The sequence below is a fragment of the Haliotis asinina genome, chromosome 9 (genome assembly GCF_037392515.1).
Source record: "Haliotis asinina isolate JCU_RB_2024 chromosome 9, JCU_Hal_asi_v2, whole genome shotgun sequence".
In the NCBI taxonomy this organism is placed as follows: Eukaryota; Metazoa; Mollusca; class Gastropoda; order Lepetellida; family Haliotidae; genus Haliotis; species Haliotis asinina.
The window spans coordinates 55,291,779-55,315,423 of NC_090288.1; the positions used below are offsets into that span (position 1 = coordinate 55,291,779).

Here is a 23,645-nt window from a genome sequence, read left to right on the forward strand (position 1 = left end):
CTTATCATCAGTGGGGGAACCCTCCACCAACAATTGTTCGAGCAATTCCTCACACTCCATCTTATAATATAACAAGTAAGATTTAGTTTTAACTATATAATACCCGATGCAGACAAAACACAGAGAAATGAAGGTTAAGTTGCACACGACAAACACTTCAAATATCATAGCTATATGCTTAGCTTTTGCTTAGCTTTGCTTAGCTTTGCTTAGCTTTAGCACACCCTATATGCTACTGGTTGGTCGGTTTTTAGAACGAGCTTAGCGTGTTTAGTTTCAGCGAGCTGTTTCTTCACCCGTTCCCGTTCTAATTTGCTCATCACATCGTTCTCTCTCAAACACTCCTCGAACGAATCCCTGTCCTTGCAGTGAAATAAGGCCACCCATCGCGTCTGCTCCCTGAGGTCTTTCAACACCGAGTTGAACTTCTGCGTTAGCACCCAGACGCTGTGATTTGCATGCCGGCCGGAGAAGGCCAGGTACGATAGCATGTCTCTCTTTTTTGTTATCTCGCGATTAGCGCTGCAGTCGTCCAGTATGAACAGCGTCGGTTCCCCTTTAAATTTCTCGTGAAGAGCTTTCAACCAGTCCTGCAGGCGTGTTCCAGGGTCGATTTTATGTACGTCCGGGTCCGTCATCACCCAAGGTCGCGCGTACGTTTTATTCATGCTCAGAGTAGGGCACATGATAACGATGTTATCGAACACATCCTTGTAGTAACCCTCCAACATATCCAACACGAAAACGGTCTTCCCACAGCCAGTCTGCCCGCACACTATGGCGCAGTGTGGGTCAGTGGGCAGTTGTGGGTACCCCTGGGGGGTGTGGGGGTCTCCCCCACTAGTAGATGGCTTGCACGAATCTCCCATTGTCTATATTAAGTTGCGCGTCCATAATAACGTACAGATATAATTTCAACTTACCAGCGGGTTGAGCCTTCTTAGTAATCTGGATGGTTATCCCTTCGCTGCCGTTATCTATACGGCGCCCGCTACCGTGCAGTTTATCATCATCCGTGGATCGTATGTCCAACCATAGGGCGTACTTGGTGGTCAGGTATTCACCGATCTGCACGGAGCCGAGGTCCAGGTCCTTTGTTATATAATGTGAGGTCCCCACTGGTAGCTTTTTTATCTCATCCCACTGCTGGTGTGGTCTCATACCATGACTGAACAGCTGGTTGGGCACGCCCTCGATGGTCACTTCCACCTTTTCAATCTCGGGGTTGAAAAACTTCTCGCTGTCCCTCCGGAATGGCTCGTAATCCTCCACGGGGACGACCAGGATACCTTTCATCGATCGCGCCGGCACGTTCAGGTTGATATTCCACACAGTGTCGCTCTTATCTCGCACGACTGATCTATGCCTCAGTACGCGATCGTACAGGATAGCCATCTTCCCAGAGTACTGGCTTCGAACCTGCCTGGCCAGCTCCGGGCTAGTGACCATGTCGAACTCCAGAGAGATGTTGTCTATGGTATAACTGGCCTCATCACCGTTCGGCGTACGCACTACTTTGCTATAGTCGTTAAACGTGAGCTCGTATTCGAGCCTATCACCCAGCGCGGCCTGGTAAAACGGCGCGTGTCCCGTGAGCAACTCGAAGTCGAGCGGCACGCAGAATCGATTCCCGTATGCTCGAGCGATGGCCTTTTCACCGTCCGATAGCTTGTCTAGCTGGTCTGGCGTGAAGGCATACCCTATACGCGACCGGGTTGATTTGCTGATACCCTGGTACACATCATTGACTCGTTCTCCCTCGCTTTTCCAGAGATCCCCGTAGCAGTGAAACACGTCGCTGTCGTCGATACTCAGCACCTCGTTACCGCTGATCTTGACAGTCGTTTTCTTGATGATGGCTCGACCCACGTTCCGCACTAGCTCGCGTTTGTCGTTGTCGGAGGTCAACGTGATATTGAACGCCAGTCGAACAGTGCCTGGTACAATGAGGTCATTCTCACCAAGGTTTGGAAATCTAACCAGCAGAGTTTGATTCTGGTCTATCTTGCTGGGATTGTTGGTGATGGTCACCGACTGTCGCACGGCTCTGGCTCCTAATGGCTCTCTCAATCTTCTGAAAGGATCTAATTTTCTACCGTACATTGTTATATAAATGAAATATATTTTTAATACTAATGGATGAAGACATAGATATGATGGAGATGTCGGGCGATAGTGCCCAGGCATTCGATGATGACCAGGAGACCTCATTCAGTACGGGCCTACAGTCGGCTGTCGACGTAGTTGAGACCTCATTATCGAAGCAAAGGGCCGAACTCATTAAGGGCGCAGTCGACGATTATTACAACAAAGTTGAAAAGAAAGACAACATCAAGGCGCCGGGAAGGTACTATTCCGATTTTACCATCATCGATGGCGCGCTGCGTTTGAAGTCTCACCCGGATGCCGATCTCATGATAAAAAGCCAGAGAGAACCGCTTGCCTTATCAACACTGAAAAAGCGATATGGGCCTGACTTTATCCGCGATAAACTAGGCTTCATAGATTACGGTGGTGCGCGACCTAAGATTCCTCCGGAGTTAGTTCAAAGTCTGGAAGGCATCAGGGACGCCCCATCGGATCAAAACATGACTTATGATATTAAAAAGGTGTTGGCCGACTACGAGAACGAGCCCTTCCCGGGGCTCAAAAGTACCTTTCGGGAACTGCGGGGGTTGGACCTGTTAATGCAAACCATTCGTGGTCATCTCTGGAAAAGCACGGCCAAAATGAGTGAGATAGACGACCACATCGCTTATGAAAGGAAAAAACTCGGTGAAACTGAGGACGAGGCTCGGAAAGCCCCCATCGAGAAACGAATACGTGATTTGGAAGAGGAAAAGAAGGTCTGGCTGGAGACAGCATCCTCCTTCAAAGAAAAGCTTCGATCCCAGGTCAGCCGTATACGGGAAACCATCAATCAAGTCCTCCACCGAGACACCACGTTAGCAGACAGGATTCGGATATTGTTCCGGGAGCAAGGGATCACCATCGCCAGCATTCTGACTGCATTGGGTTTCATCATATCAACCCTGGTGGTGTCACTGACAGGGGGTACCCCTGTGGGGCCTGCCGGTGGGGGAACTCCAAGTGGCGGTGGGGGTGTTAAAGACTGGATAAAAAAACTCAGGGAACGCCTAGCTAAACTGGCTGGTAAAGCCGCCGAAGCCCTTCCCGGCATCCTGGGTAGCATCGTCTCGTGGTTGTTGAGTGCTCTGGCTAAAACTGCCACGTGGTTCAGTCAAAACCTGTGGGCAGCCATCGTCGCCGTGGCTGGTCTGGTGTACGTAGCGGCTAAGAAATTTTTAACCAAATAAGTCCCAAAGCTACCCCACCAACCGCCAGGGCCGTTTTATTATCAATATGCTGCTGATAGGGGGGTACCCCCACATGCATATGGGGGTGTGTGGGGGGCACATGAACTTTAGACTCCGGGGGTGGCGCCACTATACCCGTTTCACGTGGTGGAATGTGGGGGATATAGGGGGGGTTAATATCGGGGTTGATACCCAACTTTTGATCCGCCGTGGCTATGACTATTTTGTTGTTATAACCCACCACTTTTTTTACTCTCAGTTGCATATCACTCGGAGCCATGTACAGCCCCACGCCGAACACGTAATTGACTTTCGATCTGGCGTATTCTAACACGTTTTGGTAACGGTCGATGGCCCGCGGGAGATCAACTGGAGAATTGATAGCATCCTCAACGTTGGAAACGAACTGTGTCTGAGCGTCGTAAGCAGTTCCCTTACCGATGATGTTGGAACGCGTCATCGACTGCGCACCCAACAGCGCCCACACGTACGTTCGAATCGAGTCGTTCAACCTGACTACCCCGGCACGAGTGAATCCTTTCGACGTGTCCAGCATGAACATTTTCCACCCCTCTGAGGTTGACTGCTCCACTTTCTGGACTGTGAAAGCAACCCCACCTTTAAAGTTCATACGATCATCCCTCCATTCATTACTCGACAAAGCAAAGTCCTGGCGTAGTATATCTCGTTTCAGTAAATCATCACTGACTTCTTTCACTGGTCGCCCCCCATCATAAGGAATACCCAACCCGTGGTTCGGGCCCGGCAAATGCCAATCCGTCTTCGGGTTTATTTCGAATTCATTGCAAATACGTTCGTAGGCCCGTCTTTTGTACCCGTTGTTTATTGCTTTCCACCCACTGTCTTGTGGGAGGGGGACGCTGATCTCTTTAAGGATACGTCTGACCTGGTAGTACACGTGGAATTTGAACACAGACTGACTCAGCGGTCCACGCCGAGTGTCGGTCAATGTCACACCACACCCCGTTGTAGCGCACCACACGGCAAAGTTTAATTGATTCTGCCAGAACTGCATAGGGTTGTTGAACCAAGCGTGGACTGCCTCAATGTTAGTCACCGAAAGCTTATACTGATCGAACACATCTAAAAACTGGGCATTGAAATACAACCCAGGAGCAACCACGATCTTCATGGGGGAGAAATCTACATCCAGTTTAGGGTAAAACACACCAGGGGAATACATTTTAAAAACTATTATATAATGAGCATATATACTCTAACATGTACATAACACTTCCAGGAATAACGAGCGGTGAGGCCGTTCAGCTGACGCACGCGATCGATAACACGTCAGGTCAACTCGAAGTCGCACTCTGCGATATCACCTACCTACCGCAATGGACTAACATTAACGCCAGCAACAATAAGCTGTTCGTCAGTGGGGCTCGCAGTCAGATAACTGACGGCTACTACAGCGTGTGCTCTCTAAACGACAAGGTCTTCAAACCCCTGGGAGCCGAACTCAAGATGAACGACTCAAACGGTACAGTGGTGTTAATCAACAACGGAAGAACCTCCTTGAGGCTCGGCCGACCATTAGCGAGGATACTCGGTATGTCTCCTGACGAGATAAAACCAACAACAACCGTCACAGGCACGAAGTTACCCGACCTAGTACCGTACCGAGAGCTGTACATTCATCTCGGTCAGGTGAGCACAACGTACAACATTCAAGGAGGTCACCCTTCCACTATACTGAGAGCAGTGCCGGTGAAAACTGAGAAATACAACGACGGTAGAACCGAGTCGTTTTCACCACGGCAGTATAAGAGATTAACCCAGGGCAACATATCTGAGCTGATAATATCGGTGTTAGATATAAATCATAATCCTGTAAATATAGGATACCTCAGCTTAACGCTTCATGTAAAATGACCAGCGCACAAGGGCCCGGAGTGAAAAAATGCGCCAATATCGGGATCTCCGACCTCGGAGACACACGCGGTTTCGACGCTCCCGGAGTAGATGGTAAATCGTACGCCTTGCAACTGAAAAACAACATTTACAAACGCGTTGAAGTCTCCGGTGGAACCCTAAGTGATATAGTAGATACCACAAGAGCAACAGTCAACACTAAGTACGCCCTTGTCAACACCGGTGATAACTGGATGATATACCCATCGTTCGGGGGTAAACTGTTCGACTTAGACGATGTTGAGAGCACTACCGTCACCCGAAACAAGCCATATATACTCGTCTTCACCGAAGATGACAAGTGGGTGTTGTTACCCGATAAAGACGACTGGTTTATCAATATTAGACTCGTCTCTCCCTACGTGTTCACGGATAACAAAGACAACCACCTAAACAAAGTCGTGAACAATGGAACCATGCTCGTGGCTTACGTCCCAACTCAGAGACGTAGCGTAGTCGTCAGCCCAGTCAACACTGTGGCAGCCCACATGCTATCGAGTAAACCGACCATACAAAACGTGAAATTGCAGTTGGTGTCTGAATTCGAAGGCGTGGCCACTCTACTAGAGAGTCTACCGGCAAACTCAACACTGATCATCAAAGTCTACCTAGGGGAACCATCGGGGAATGATGTCGAGATCGTGAATGGGATCAAACTCGGGTGGGTGAAACGACACCAGTATCAAGTTTGCAACGTTTACGTGCGGGTGGGTTCCGACTCCAACACCAGTCTGGAGGGGGTCAACGTGATCGTGGAAAACAAGATATCACTAACCAATATCTTCCTGCCTGCCAACATACACTTCATGGGTATGAAGTTCGCCCCTGAATTATTATCAAAAAACCAGTTGGAAATTATATCGTAATAATATAATAATGACCAGTCATCATCCCAACACTACGCTTAACGACCTAGGAGATACGGAGGGATTCGATCAGCCTGGTGAGGAAGACGCCTTATATATCCTGCATTTCAAAGACAACGTGTACAGACGGGTGTCGTTATCAGATTTTAAAGAGCCCAAATGGCTGATCAACTTAACACTCACCTCACCTTATATCACAATAGACACAGAAAAGTGGCGTATCTCTAAGATTAGGAACAACGGTATCTGGCCCGGGGATTTCATTCCGGAGATGGGATTAGTACCCATGATATCTACTGATATCGAAAAAAATGGGTTGAGGACTATAGTAAAAAATAAATTAACATTTAGCAATAATCCTTATATCGAAGATCTTGTTAATAGAAGATTCTCCCCTTTCACACTCATCATAGAAGTCTTCTTTTGGGTTTTAGGCAATGAAAGCCCCCCAAGAGTATGCCAAATTTTACCCGGGGTGTCAATCCACTGATATGACGAACACATACACCAATATTGTCGTATTATTATACAACAGGATACCCCCACGGGTCCTATAACCAGCTTAATAAGCCTCAGTGGGGTTTTTATTACAACAGGAAAGTCTATTAGATTCTCACCTATTACCCTGACTAGTTGTATAGAACTTGTAGACTTCAAATTCATTGATAGAATATTAACTGAACCCCAATTAAAATATCTTCCAAAATATATATTATAGGATGGGTCTGTACCCAGTCGTAGAGGAAGTAGCGAAGACGCTGGAAACCGTAGATGGGTTCCGCTTGAGGCAGTTATGTGATGTGAAACGCCAACTAGAACAAGACCGTGACACGCGGAAAGCACTATGTAAGAAGTACAATAGAGCTTACGTACGGCACAGTGTTACCTCCTACCAACACACAGTAAACGTGACATATGTAGTAGGGGTAATAATAGCAAGAGCTAAGGTCCCAATCAAAGCCTTATTTACTAAATAAGGCTTTGTAGAGACTTTTCTTGAAAGTGTTTTAGAACTGTCATTCCCTATACTACTTCAGTTCCACAAGAAACACAAGCCCTGTTAAACTGTGATACTGTGTGTTCCTCGGAAATTTTGTGGCCGCTACACTATCTTGGAAGTTATATGTCCGTTTCCAGCTGAATATCTGTATCAATGTCCTTGCAGCTAAATGGTGTCTCTGGAGGAATTTACTTACCAATATCACAGTAGTCTCCCTTGAATCCGCTAAAGCAATCACATGACCCATCTCCGTACACTCCACTGTTACATGTTCCATTGCTACACTGGCACTCTGTAACACATATGATAACAGGAAGCTACATTGACATTACAGCCGACATCAACTGTAACTGGCTCAAATTACTATTTGTGGGATGTAGTAATTGAAAATGTGAAACACTAAGACAAGAAAGACAGCAGTTTTGGCACTTAGTTTGGTAAGATTGCATTTTCTTTCCAAAGGGCACACAAAAAAGAGCAGATGAAAATTTATAAGAATCATGCTAATAAAAACTGTCCACATGTCTACCAGCTTTGGCTAAATTTGGGGCCACAAAACACTCACTCACTCACTCTTTCACTCACTCGAGTTCTTCCTAAAAGGATGTTCTTCCTACCTTCAGTACATTTGGGATCCACAGAAAGTACTGTTACAGCTCACACTCACTCACACACTCATTCTCTCAAGCTTTTCCTACCTTCAGTACATTTGGGATCCACAGAAAGTACTGTTACAGCTCACACTCACTCACACACTCACTCTCTCGAGTTTTTCCTACCTTCAGTACAGTTGGGGCCATAGAAAGTACTGTTGGCACACAGCTCACACACTGTGCCAGTGAAATTCTCCTGAAAAGAAATAATTCATGGAATGTTATACATTGACCTAGAATGTATAAATACTTCACCCCAGGATTAAGGCCACACAACAGTCATATATATAAGAAACATGCCTGATATGACCAACCATAGATGTTAACACTCACCGTCAACATGCCTGATATCACTCACCTTAAACGTCAACTTTCATCATCAACAAGCCTGATTTGACCCACCTTAGATGTCAACATTCACCAACAACATGTCTGATATCACTCACCTTAAATGTCAACATTCACCATCAACAAGCCTGATTTGACCCACCTTAAATGTCAACTTTCACCATCAACAAGCCTGATTTGACCCACCTTAGATGTCAACATTCACCATCAACATGCCTGATACCACACACCTTAAATGTCAACTTTCACCATCAACAAGCCTGATTTGACCCACCTTAGATGTCAACATTCACCATCAACATGCCTGATACCACACACCTTAAATGTCAACATTCACCATCAACAAGCCTGATTTGACCCACCTTAGATGTCAACATTCACCATCAACATGCCTGATACCACACACCTTAAATGTCAACTTTCACCATCAACAAGCCTGATTTGACCCACCTTAGATGTCAACATTCACCATCAACATGCCTGATACCACACACCTTAAATGTCAACTTTCACCATCAACAAGCCTGATTTGACCCACCTTAGATGTCAACATTCACCAACAACATGCCTGATACCACACACCTTAAATGTCAACTTTCACCATCAACAAGCCTGATTTGACCCACCCTAGATGTCAACATTCACCATCAACATGCCTGATACCACACACCTTAAATGTCAACTTTCACCATCAACAAGCCTGATTTGACCCACCCTAGATGTCAACATTCACCATCAACATGCCTGATACCACACACCTGAGATGACGGAATTCAGTCCAATATTGATGTTACTTACTGATCTATAATTTTTACATGTGACAAACTAATCATCAGCACATTTAGTGGTCTTCACGTTCTTCTTACAAGTTCTACTCCCTTACATTATGTGAAAAATAGAACATGCATAATTTTACTCTTGGCATTATTGTGCAAGTCCCAGCAGAACGCACAAATACACAAACGTAAACACACATGTGCACATGCATGCACACATAGCGTTCAGATGTCTCAGCGTTCTCACTTACATCACAGTCACATGTGCCGATCCCGTCGAAGCCCTCGCTGCACAGACCGTGACCACTGCATACATTGTCTACACCACCTGGGCACTCTGGAAGCAAGAGATCATTATATCAATATCCTTGCTGACTGTACATCATGGCTGCCTGTCTGTAGTGACCTTCTGAGGTTCAGCTGGTTGGTTGGATTGTTGCCTAAAGCCAGACCCAGCAACATTAGAGTTATATGGCAGCAATCTGGACCAGAAAATCCAGTGATCAACAGCACAAGCATCTATCTACACAAGTGGCATATGATGACATGTGTCAATCAAGTCAGCAAGCTTTATCTCCCAATCCAGTTAGTCGCCTCTTATGACAAGCATAGGTTACTGAGAACCAATTCTATCCTGGATCTTCACAGGTCTCTGCATCAACTGATGAGGGGCAGATAGAACTATAGATATATTGTCCGTGGGCCTACTCCATTACAGAAAAAGATACCTCCATTTGTCACTGATACAGAGTGAATCATATTTCAAAATGTACAATTATCCATAACTTATCAAATACTATAGTCCCAACTATATTTCCTATAACTCTCGTGGAAAATATAGCAATAATTAAATCATAGGATTAAACATCTATAATTAAACTTTCATCTTTAAATTAAACATTTACGATAAATATTTTGACCATAATTCAGAATAAAATGTCTAATCATTTTGCAGTATAATCTGCAAACATAGATTGGCTTTATTGCAAAAAAGGATATATACATCTACAACTTACTATACAACAGGATATTATAGTATATAAAAATGGATTCTTTAGTTACTCCACTTGAAATGCTGATGGAGATGGGATTTTGAGGTCAATACTTCAAGCCGATGAGAATGAAGTCTGTACCAGCTTGATCAGAGGCTCGGGCCAAAGTATTGCACTCACATTGGCATCAGCTGAGTGAGTAGTGTACTGTAATGAGACACCTAATGACAAGTACACACATACCTTGTCACTACACTGTGTTACTACTGTAACTCACCACAGTTCACGGATTGTCAATGGTCCAGACCAACATGTGTGGTTTTTCAAGGGTCTGGACCACTATGCATGGTTTGTCAAGGGTCTGACCACTGTTCGTGGTTTGACAATGGTCTGGACCACTACATGTGGTTTGTCAAAGGTCTGGACCACAATGTATGGTCTGTCAAGGTTTTGGACCACTGTGTATGGTTTATCAAGGGTCTGGACCACTATGTATGTTTTTTTCAAGGGTCTGGATCTCTATGTATGGTCTATCAAGGGTCCTACCACTGTGTGGTTTGCCTAGGGTCTGGACCGCTACATGTGGTTTGTCAAAGGTCTCAACCAGTATATATGGTCTGTCAAGGGTCTGGACCACTATGTATGGTTTATCAAGGGTCTGGACCACTATGTATGGTCTGTCAAGGGTCTGGACCACTATTTATGGTCTGTCAAGGTTCTGGATCTTTATGTATGGTTTATCAAGGGTCTAGACCTTTATGTATGGTCTGTTAAGGGACTGGACCAATATGTATGGTCTGTCAAGGTTTTGCATGGATCTCTATGTATGGTTTATCAAGGGTCTGGACCACTATGTATGGTTTGTGAAGGATGTGGACCACTATGTATGGTCTGTGAAGGGTCTATACCTCTATGTATGCTCTGTCAAGGTTCTGGACCACTATGTATGGTCTTTCAAGGGTCTGGACCACTATGTATAGTCTGTCAAGGGTCTGAACCACTATGTATGGTATATCAAGGGTCTGGATCACTAAGTATGGTCTGTCAAGGGTCTGGATCAGTAGGTATGGTCTGTCAAGGGTCTGGATCACCCAGTATGGTTTTTAAAGGGTCTGGATCACTAAGTACGGTCTGTCAAGGGTCTGGATCACTAAGTACGGTCTGTCAAGGGTCTGGATCACTATGTATGGTCTGTCAAGGTCAGGGCACTGTTCCAAAAGTGATCATAGAGCCATGAAAATCGTAACTCCCATACTTTAACATAGATTTACTTACTTGTAGCAATGTTTCAACTATAAATGCTTATAGTTTATACACTCGAAATGGACTTTACACATCGTACCCATGTGGGGCATTGAATCCAAGTTTTTGGTGTGATGAGCCCTCTGTCCCGACTTCAGAGAAGAGTGGGCAAGTGATTTAGTGCCCCAAACGTTACTGTTATAACATGACATGTCAGCTTCAAGTGGGAGAGAAGCCCAAAGTGGTGCAGACGAACTGGGATTTGAAGTTTTGAACAATAGGTTTCTGTACTTCCAAAATGACATAACTCTGTACTGTGAATTGTGGTACCTTCGCCTATTCACATGTTCAAGAAAAGTGGTATGATTTCTGTATCAATACAGTTTGTAGTAGAGCTTCATGCTGGTTCATTCTATCATATACTTCTATGACTGATGATCATCTTCTATCCTGTCTCATAACAGAGACAGTCACAGGGCCAGAGGGGTAGCCTAGTGGTTAAAGCGTTCACTCGTCACCCCAAAGACCAGAGTTCAATTCCAGACATGGGTACAAAATGTGAAGTCCATTTCTGATGTTCCCCGCTGTGATATTGCTAGAATATTGCAAATATTACCAGACAGACATACAAAAGCCAATCATACAAAAACATACAGCTTTGTGAATATGTTAATTTTTTGTGCAGATCCACTATCAATTCAAACTTAAAAGTTTAGAGAAACAAGCATTCAAATGAAAAGGCAAACATACAATAAATTTACGCTTCACATTTTATCATGAGGCTTGCAGCGCCTTCAAGTAACAAGCGGCGCAATAATGAGAGCAATAAGAAATGATTTCTCATTATATATTTCACAACAATTAACAATACTGTGTTCCTGTACATTTCCAACCTCCTTCTACAATAGGAAGCCAAGCAGTTGTCTCACACTTGAGTATTAAGTCAGGAACAGTGAGATCCCGGTTCAGCTTGTTAGGTGTCACCAGCACCAGATGGTAATCTGAGCACAGCATGGCCTGGTCACACTCACGTGTGGAACAATGTTTCAACATGTTGCTGAGTAATTTCTGTCACAATGTTGCAGCCATGACACTGCTTTTCTTACAAATATGGCATATAGTACGACCATGTCACATGATATGAACATACTCAACTGAAATAAAAACTTGCTACTTGCTAATTTGAATCACGCATTAAAAGTTGTTTTGTTTTTTTTTCGTTTGATTGCGATTCAATGCTACAGTCAGCAATATTCCAACAATATAACAGCAGTCTGTAAAGTATTGAGTCTGGACCAGAAAATCCAGTGATCAACAGCATAAGCACCATGATGCAGGTAGTTATCTTTTATTATAGCTAAAATACATGGAATTATCATGATACGGACCTCCTATTATCAGAAATTTGGGGGCCGCTGCAAATGATATTGGACCGCTCAACCTTAATGACGGGCCAATGTTCTGTCATCCACACAGGGAGACAAGTATGGGGCAATGGGCAGATATACTGACGACTGATTCTGTCACAGAATCCACAGACATTTATGGGATACAGAAGAATACACACAGGGAGACAAGTATAGGGCAAAGGGCAGATATACTGGCGACTGATTCTGTCACTGAATCCACAGACATCTATGGGATACAGAAGAATACATACAGGGAGACAAGTACGGGGCAAAGGGCAGATATACTGACGACTGATTCTGTCATCCACACAGGGGGACAAGTATGGGGCAAAGGGCAGATATACTGACGACCGATTCCGTCATCCACACAGGGAGACAAGTATGGGGCAAAGGGCAGATATACTGATGACCGATTCTGTCACTGAATCCACAGACATCTATAGGATACAGAAGAATACACACAGGGAGGCAAGTATAGGGTAAAGGGCAGATATACTGACGACTGATTCTGTCACAGAATCCACAGACATCTATGGGATACAGAAGAATACACACAGGGAGACAAGTGTGGGGCAAAGGGCAGATATACTGACGACTGATTCTGTCACTGAATCCATAGACATCTATGGGATACAGAAGAATACACACAGGGAGACAAGTATGGGGTAAAGGGCAGATATACTGACGACTGATTCTGTCATCCACACAGGGAGACAAGTATGGGGCAAAGGGCAGACATACTGACGACCGATTCCGTCATCCACACAGGGAGACAAGTATGGGGCAAAGGGCAGATATACTGATGACCGATTCTGTCACAGAATCCACAGACATCTATGGGATACAGAAGAATACACACAGGGAGACAAGTATGGGGTAAAGGGCAGATATACTGACGACTGATTCTGTCACAGAATCCACAGACATCTATGGGATACAGAAGAATACACATAGGGAGACAAGTATGGGGCAAAAGGCAGATATACTGACGACTGATTCTGTCACTGAATCCACAGACATCTATGGGATACAGAAGAATACACACAGGGAGACAAGTATGGGGCAAAAGGCAGATATACTGACAACTGATTCCGTCACTGAATCCACAGACATCTATGGGATACAGAAGAATACACACAGGGAGACAAGTATGGGGCAAAGGGCAGATATACTGACGACCAATTCTGTCACTGAATCCACAGACATCTATGGGATACAGAAGAATCCACACAGGGAGACAAGTATCGGGCAAATGGCAGATATACTGACGACTGATTCTGTCACTGAATCCACAGACATCTATGGGATACAGAAGAATACACACAGGGAGACAAGTATGGGGCAAAGGGCAGATATACTGACGACTGATTCTGTCACTGAATCCACAGACATTTATGGGATACAGAAGAATCCACACAGGGAGACAAGTATGGGGCAAAGGGCAGATATACTGACGACTGATTCTGTCACTAAATCCATAGACATCTATGGGATACAGAAGAATACACACAGGGAGACAAGTATGGGGCAAAGGGCAGATATACTGACGACTGATTCTGTCATCCACACAGGGAGACAAGTATGGGGCAAAGGGCAGATATACTGACGACTGATTCTGTCACTGAATCCATAGACATCTATGGGATACAGAAGAATACACACAGGGAGACAAGTATGGGGCAAAGGGCAGATATACTGACGACTGATTCTGTCACTGAATCCACAGACATCTATGGGATACAGAAGAATCCACACAGGGAGACAATTATGGGGCAAAGGGCAGATATACTGACGACTGATTCCGTCACAGAATCCACAGACATTTATGGGATACAGAAGAATCCACACAGGGAGACAAGTATGGGGCAAAGGGCAGATATACTGACGACTGATTCTGTCACTGAATCCACAGACATCTATGGGATACAGAAGAATACACACAGGGAGACAAGTATGGGGCAAAGGGCAGATATACTGACGACTGATTCTGTCACTGAATCCACAGACATTTATGGGATACAGAAGAATCCACACAGGGAGACAAGTATGGGGCAAAGGGCAGATATACTGACGACTGATTCTGTCACTAAATCCATAGACATCTATGGGATACAGAAGAATACACACAGGGAGACAAGTATGGGGCAAAGGGCAGATATACTGACGACTCATTCTGTCATCCACACAGGGAGACAATTATGGGGCAAAGGGCAGATATACTGACGACTGATTCTGTCACTGAATCCACAGACATCTATGGGATACAGAAGAATCCCCACAGGGAGACAAGTATGGGGCAAAGGGCAGATATACTGACGACTCATTCTGTCATCCACACAGGGAGACAAGTATGGGGCAAAAGGCAGATATACTGACGACTGAATCTGTCACTGAATCCACAGACATCTATGGGATACAGAAGAATACACACAGGGAGACAAGTATGGGGCAAAGGGCAGATATACTGACGACTGATTCTGTCATCCACACAGGGAGACAAGTATGGGGCAAAGGGCAGATATCCTGACGACTGATTCTGTCACTGAATCCACAGACATCTATGGGATACAGAAGAATACATACAGGGAGACAAGTACGGGGCAAAGGGCAGATATACTGACGACTGATTCTGTCATCCACACAGGGAGACAAGTATGGGGCAAAGGGCAGATATACTGACGACCGATTCCGTCATCCACACAGGGAGACAAGTATGGGGCAAAGGGCAGATATACTGATGACCGATTCTGTCACTGAATCCACAGACATCTATGGGATACAGAAGAATACACACAGGGAGAAAAGTATAGGGCAAAGGGCAGATATACTGACGACTGATTCTGTCATCCACACAGGGAGACAAGTATGGGGCAAAGGGCAGATATACTGACGACTGATTCTGTCACTGAATCCACAGACATCTATGGGATACAGAAGAATACATACAGGCAGACAAGTACGGGGCAAAGGGCAGATATACTGACGACCGATTCCGTCATCCACACAGGGAGACAAGTATGGGGCAAAGGGCAGATATACTGATGACCGATTCTGTCACTGAATCCACAGACATCTATGGGATACAGAAGAATACACACAGGGAGACAAGTATGGGGCAAAGGGCAGATATACTGACGACTGATTCTGTCACAGAATCCACATACATCTATGGGATACAGAAGAATACACACAGGGAGACAAGTATGGGGCAAAGGGCAGATATACTGAAGACTGATTCTGTCACTGAATCCATAGACATCTATGGGATACAGAAGAATACACACAGGGAGACAAGTATGGGGTAAAGGGCAGATATACTGACGACTGATTCTGTCATCCAAACAGGGAGACAAGTATGGGGCAAAGGGCAGATATACTGATGACCGATTCTGTCACTGAATCCACAGACATCTATGGGATACAGAAGAATACACACAGGGAGACAAGTATGGGGTAAAGGGCAGATATACTGACGACTGATTCTGTCACAGAATGCACAGACATCTATGGGATACAGAAGAATACACATAGGGAGACAAGTATGGGGCAAAAGGCAGATATACTGACGACCAATTCTGTCACTGAATCCACAGACATCTATGGGATACAGAAGAATACACACAGGGAGACAAGTATGGGGCAAAGGGCAGATATACTGACGACTGATTCTGTCACTGAATCCACAGACATCTATGGGATACAGAAGAATACACACAGGGAGACAAGTATGGGGCAAAGGGCACATATACTGACGACTGATTCTGTCACTGAATCCACAGACATCTATGGGATACAGAAGAATCCACACAAGGAGACAAGTATGGGCAAAAGGCAGATATACTGACGACTGATTCTGTCACTGAATCCACAGACATCTATGGGATACAGAAGAATACATACAGGCAGACAAGTACGGGGCAAAGGGCAGATATACTGACGACCGATTCCGTCATCCACACAGGGAGACAAGTATGGGGCAAAGGGCAGATATACTGATGACCGATTCTGTCACTGAATCCACAGACATCTATGGGATACAGAAGAATACACACAGGGAGACAAGTATGGGGCAAAGGGCAGATATACTGACGACTGATTCTGTCACAGAATCCACATACATCTATGGGATACAGAAGAATACACACAGGGAGACAAGTATGGGGCAAAGGGCAGATATACTGAAGACTGATTCTGTCACTGAATCCATAGACATCTATGGGATACAGAAGAATACACACAGGGAGACAAGTATGGGGTAAAGGGCAGATATACTGACGACTGATTCTGTCATCCACACAGGGAGACAAGTATGGGGCAAAGGGCAGATATACTGATGACCGATTCTGTCACTGAATCCACAGACATCTATGGGATACAGAAGAATACACACAGGGAGACAAGTATGGGGTAAAGGGCAGATATACTGACGACTGATTCTGTCACAGAATGCACAGACATCTATGGGATACAGAAGAATACACATAGGGAGACAAGTATGGGGCAAAAGGCAGATATACTGACGACCAATTCTGTCACTGAATCCACAGACATCTATGGGATACAGAAGAATCCACACAGGGAGACAAGTATGGGGCAAAGGGCAGATATACTGACGACTGATTCTGTCACTGAATCCACAGACATCTATGGGATACAGAAGAATACACACAGGGAGACAAGTATGGGGCAAAGGGCACATATACTGACGACTGATTCTGTCACTGAATCCACAGACATCTATGGGATACAGAAGAATCCACACAAGGAGACAAGTATGGGCAAAAGGCAGATATACTGACGACTGATTCTGTCACTGAATCCACAGACATCTATGGGATACAGAAGAATACACACAGGGAGACAAGTATGGGGCAAAGGGCAGATATACTGACGACTGATTCCGTCACTGAATCCACAGACATCTATGGGATACAGAAGAATCCACACAGGGAGACAAGTATGGGGCAAAGGGCAGATATACTGACGACTGATTCTGTCATTGAATCCACAGACATCTATGGGATACAGAAGAATCCACACAAGGAGACAAGTATGGGGCAAAGGGCAGATATACTGATGATCGATTCTGTCACTGAATCCACATAGGGAGACAAGTATGGGGTAAAGGGCAAATATACTGACGACTGATTCTGTGACTGAATCCACAGACATCTATGGGATACAGAACAATCCACACAGGGAGACAAGTATGGGGTAAAGGGCAGATATACTGACGACTGATTCTGTCACTGAATCCACAGACATCTATGGGATACAGAAGAATCCACACAGGGAGACAAGTATGGGGCAAAGGGCAGATAAGCTGATGACTGATTCTGTCACTGAATCCACAGACATCTATGGGATACAGAAGAATACACACAGGGAGACAAGTATGGGGCAAAGGGTAGATAAGCTGATGACTGATTCTGTCACTGAATCCACAGACATCCATGGGATACAGAAGAATCCACACAGGGAGACAAGTATGGGGCAAAGGGCAGATATACTGACGACTGATTCTGTCACTGAATCCACAGACATCTATGGGATACAGAAGAATCCACACAGGGAGACAATTATGGGGCAAAGTGCAGATATACTGACGACTGACTCCGTCACTGAATCCACAGACATTTATGGGATACAGAAGAATCCACACAGGGAGACAAGTATGGGGCAAAGGGCAGATATACTGACGACTGATTCTGTCACTGAATCCACAGACATCTATGGGATACAGAAGAATCCACACAGGGAGACAATTATGGGGCAAAGTGCAGATATACTGACGACTGATTCCGTCACTGAATCCACAGACATTTATGGGATACAGAAGAATCCACACAGGGAGACAAGTATCGGGCAAAGGGCAGATATACTGACGACTGATTCTGTCACTGAATCCACAGACATCCATGGGATACAGAAGAATACACACAGGGAGACAAGTATGGGGCAAAGGGCAGATATACTGACGACTGATTCTGTCACTGAATCCACAGACATCTATGGGATACAGAAGAATACACACAGGGAGACAAGCATGGGGCAAAGGGCAGATATACTGACGACTGATTCTGTCACTGAATCCACAGACATCTATGGGATACAGAAGAATACACACAGGGAGACAAGTATGGGGCAAAGGGCAGATATACTGACGACTGATTCTGTCACTGAATCCACAGACATCTATGGGATACAGAAGAATCCACACAGGGAGACAATTATGGGGCAAAGTGCAGATATACTGACGACTGATTCCGTCACTGAATCCACAGACATCTATGGGATACAGAAGAATCCACACAGGGAGACAATTATGGGGCAAAGTGCAGATATACTGACGACTGATTCCGTCACTGAATCCACAGACATCTATGGGATACAGAAGAATCCACACAGGGAGACAAGCATGGGGCAAAGGGCAGATATACTGACGACTGATTCTGTCACTGAATCCACAGACATCTATGGGATACAGAAGAATCCACACAGGAAGACAAGTATCGGGCAAAGTGCAGATATACTGACGACTGATTCTGTCACTGAATCCACAGACATTTATGGGATACAGAAGAATCCACACAGGGAGACAAGTATGGGGCAAAGGGCAGATATACTGACGACTGATTCTGTCACTGAATCCACAGACATCTATGGGATACAGAAGAATCCACACAGGGAGACAAGTATGGGGCAAAGGGCAGATATACTGACGACCAATTCTGTCACTGAATCCACAGACATCTATGGGATACAGAAGAATCCACACAGGGAGACAAGTATGGGGCAAAGGGCAGATATACTGACGACTGATTCTGTCACTGAATCCACAGACATCTATGGGATACAGAAGAATCCACACAGGGAGACAAGTATGGGGCAAAGGGCAGATATACTGACGACTGATTCTGTCACTGAATCCACAGACATTTATGGGATACAGAAGAATCCACACAGGGAGACAAGTATGGGGCAAAGGGCAGATATACTGACGACCAATTCTGTCACTGAATCCACAGACATCTATGGGATACAGAAGAATCCACACAGGAAGACAAGTATCGGGCAAAGTGCAGATATACTGACGACTGATTCTGTCACTGAATCCACAGACATTTATGGGATACAGAAGAATCCACACAGGGAGACAAGTATGGGGCAAAGGGCAGATATACTGACGACTGATTCTGTCACTGAATCCACAGACATCCATGGGATACAGAAGAATCCACACAGGGAGACAAGTATGGGGCAAAGTGCAGATATACTGACGACTGATTCTGTCACTGAATCCACAGACATCCATGGGATACAGAAGAATACACACAGGGAGACAAGTATGGGGCAAAGGGCAGATATACTGACGACTGATTCTGTCACTGAATCCACAGACATCCATGGGATACAGAAGAATACACACAGGGAGACAAGTATGGGGCAAAGGGCAGATATACTGACGACTGATTCTGTCATCCACACAGGGAGACAAGTATGGGGCAAAGGGCAGATATACTGACGACTGATTCTGTCACTGAATCCATAGACATCTATGGGATACAGAAGAATACACACAGGGAGACAAGTATGGGGCAAAGGGCAGATATACTGACAACTGATTCTGTCATCCACGCATGGAGACAAGTATGGGGCAAAGGGCAGATATACTGACGACTGATTCTGTCATTGAATCCACAGACATCTATGGGATACAGAAGAATACACACAGGGAGACAAGTATGGGGCAAAGGGCAGATATACTGACGACTGATTCTGTCACTGAATCCACAGACATTTATGGGATACAGAAGAATCCACACAGGGAGAAAAGTATAGGGTAAAGGGCAGATATACTGACGACTGATTCTGTCACAGAATCCACAGACATCTATGGGATACAGAAGAATACACACAGGGAGAAAAGTATAGGGTAAAGGGCAGATATACTGACGACTGATTCTGTCACAGAATCCACATACATCTATGGGATACAGAAGAATCCACACAGGGAGACAAGTATGGGGCAAAGGGCAGATAAGCTGATGACTGATTCTGTCACTGAATCCACAGACATCTATGGGATACAGAAGAATACACACAGGGAGACAAGTATGGGGCAAAGGGTAGATAAGCTGATGACTGATTCTGTCACTGAATCCACAGACATCCATGGGATACAGAAGAATACACACAGGGAGACAAGTATGGGGCAAAGGGCAGATATACTGACGACTGATTCTGTCACTGAATCCACAGACATCTATGGGATACAGAAGAATCCACACAGGGAGACAATTATGGGGCAAAGTGCAGATATACTGACGACTGATTCCGTCACTGAATCCACAGACATTTATGGGATACAGAAGAATCCACACAGGGAGACAAGTATGGGGCAAAGGGCAGATATACTGACGACTGATTCTGTCACTGAATCCACAGACATCTATGGGATACAGAAGAATCCACACAGGGAGACAATTATGGGGCAAAGTGCAGACATACTGACGACTGATTCCGTCACTGAATCCACAGACATTTATGGGATACAGAAGAATCCACACAGGGAGACAAGTATGGGGCAAAGGGCAGATATACTGACGACTGATTCTGTCACTGAATCCACAGACATCTATGGGATACAGAAGAATCCACACAGGGAGACAAGTATGGGGCAAAGGGCAGATATACTGACGACTGATTCCGTCACTGAATCCACAGACATCTATGGGATACAGAAGAATCCACACAGGGAGACAAGTATGGGGCAAAGTGCAGATATACTGACGACTGATTCTGTCACTGAATCCACAGACATCTATGGGATACAGAAGAATACACACAGGGAGACAAGTATGGGGCAAAGGGCAGATATACTGACGACTGATTCTGTCATTGAATCCACAGACATCTATGGGATACAGAAGAATACACACAGGGAGACAAGTATGGGGCAAAGGGCAGATATACTGACGACTGATTCTGTCACTGAATCCACAGACATTTATGGGATACAGAAGAATCCACACAGGGAGACAAGTATGGGGCAAAGGGCAGATATACTGACGACTGATTCTGTCACTAAATCCACAGACATCTATGGGATACAGAAGAATACACACAGGGAGACAAGTATGGGGCAAAGGGCAGATATACTGACGACTCATTCTGTCATCCACACAGGGAGACAATCATGGGGCAAAGGGCAGATATACTGACGACTGATTCTGTCACTGAATCCATAGACATCTATGGGATACAGAAGAATACACACAGGGAGACAAGTATGGGGCAAAGGGCAGATATACTGACGACTGATTCTGTCATCCACACAGGGAGACAAGTATGGGGCAAAAGGCAGATATACTGACGACTGAATCTGTCACTGAATCCACAGACATCTATGGGATACAGAAGAATACACACAGGGAGACAAGTATGGGGCAAAGGGCAGATATACTGACGACTGATACTGTCATCCACACAGGGAGACAAGTATGGGGCAAAGGGCAGATATACTGACGACTGATTCTGTCACTGAATCCACAGACATCTATGGGATACAGAAGAATACATACAGGGAGACAAGTACGGGGCAAAGGGCAGATATACTGACGACTGATTCTGTCATCCACACAGGGAGACAAGTATGGGGCAAAGGGCAGATATACTGACGACCGATTCCGTCATCCACACAGGGAGACAAGTATGGGGCAAAGGGCAGATATACTGATGACCGATTCTGTCACTGAATCCACAGACATCTATGGGATACAGAAGAATACACACAGGGAGAAAAGTATAGGGCAAAGGGCAGATATACTGACGACTGATTCTGTCATCCACACAGGGAGACAAGTATGGGGCAAAGGGCAGATATACTGACGACTGATTCTGTCACTGAATCCACAGACATCTATGGGATACAGAAGAATACATACAGGCAGACAAGTACGGGGCAAAGGGCAGATATACTGACGACTGATTCTGTCATCCACACAGGGAGACAAGTATGGGGCAAAGGGCAGATATACTGACGACCGATTCCGTCATCCACACAGGGAGACAAGTATGGGGCAAAGGGCAGATATACTGATGACCGATTCTGTCACTGAATCCACAGACATCTATGGGATACAGAAGAATACACACAGGGAGACAAGTATGGGGCAAAGGGCAGATATACTGACGACTGATTCTGTCACAGAATCCACATACATCTATGGGATACAGAAGAATACACACAGGGAGACAAGTATGGGGCAAAGGGCAGATATACTGAAGACTGATTCTGTCACTGAATCCATAGACATCTATGGGATACAGAAGAAAACACACAGGGAGACAAGTATGGGGTAAAGGGCAGATATACTGACGACTGATTCTGTCATCCACACAGGGAGACAAGTATGGGGCAAAGGGCAGATATACTGATGACCGATTCTGTCACTGAATCCACAGACATCTATGGGATACAGAAGAATACACACAGGGAGACAAGTATGGGGTAAAGGGCAGATATACTGACGACTGATTCTGTCACAGAATGCACAGACATCTATGGGATACAGAAGAATACACATAGGGAGACAAGTATGGGGCAAAAGGCAGATATACTGACGACCAATTCTGTCACTGAATCCACAGACATCTATGGGATACAGAAGAATCCACACAGGGAGACAAGTATGGGGCAAAGGGCAGATATACTGACGACTGATTCTGTCACTGAATCCACAGACATCTATGGGATACAGAAGAATACACACAGGGAGACAAGTATGGGGCAAAGGGCAGATATACTGACGACTGATTCTGTCACTGAATCCACAGACATCTATGGGATACAGAAGAATCCACACAAGGAGACAAGTATGGGCAAAAGGCAGATATACTGACGACTGATTCTGTCACTGAATCCACAGACATCTATGGGATACAGAAGAATACACACAGGGAGACAAGTATGGGCAAAAGGCAGATATACTGACGACTGATTCTGTCACTGAATCCACAGACATCTATGGGATACAGAAGAATACACACAGGGAGACAAGTATGGGGCAAAGGGCAGATATACTGACGACTGATTCTGTCATTG

The 23,645-nt window shown here is 45.1% G+C and overlaps 1 protein-coding gene across 1 annotated transcript in view; it reads right to left on the reverse strand.

Moving 5' to 3' along the window:
* LOC137295535 (stabilin-2-like) overlaps positions 1-23,645 on the reverse strand; it is a 208,550-nt gene that overhangs the window by 171,298 nt on the left and 13,607 nt on the right. Inside the window, exons 2-4 of the mRNA XM_067826919.1 lie at positions 9,147-9,232; positions 7,898-7,967; positions 7,315-7,410 (exon numbers count right to left, since the gene is read on the reverse strand). Of these exons, the coding sequence (XP_067683020.1) occupies positions 7,315-7,410; positions 7,898-7,967; positions 9,147-9,232 (252 nt within the window). The remainder of the gene's footprint in view (positions 1-7,314; positions 7,411-7,897; positions 7,968-9,146; positions 9,233-23,645) is intronic.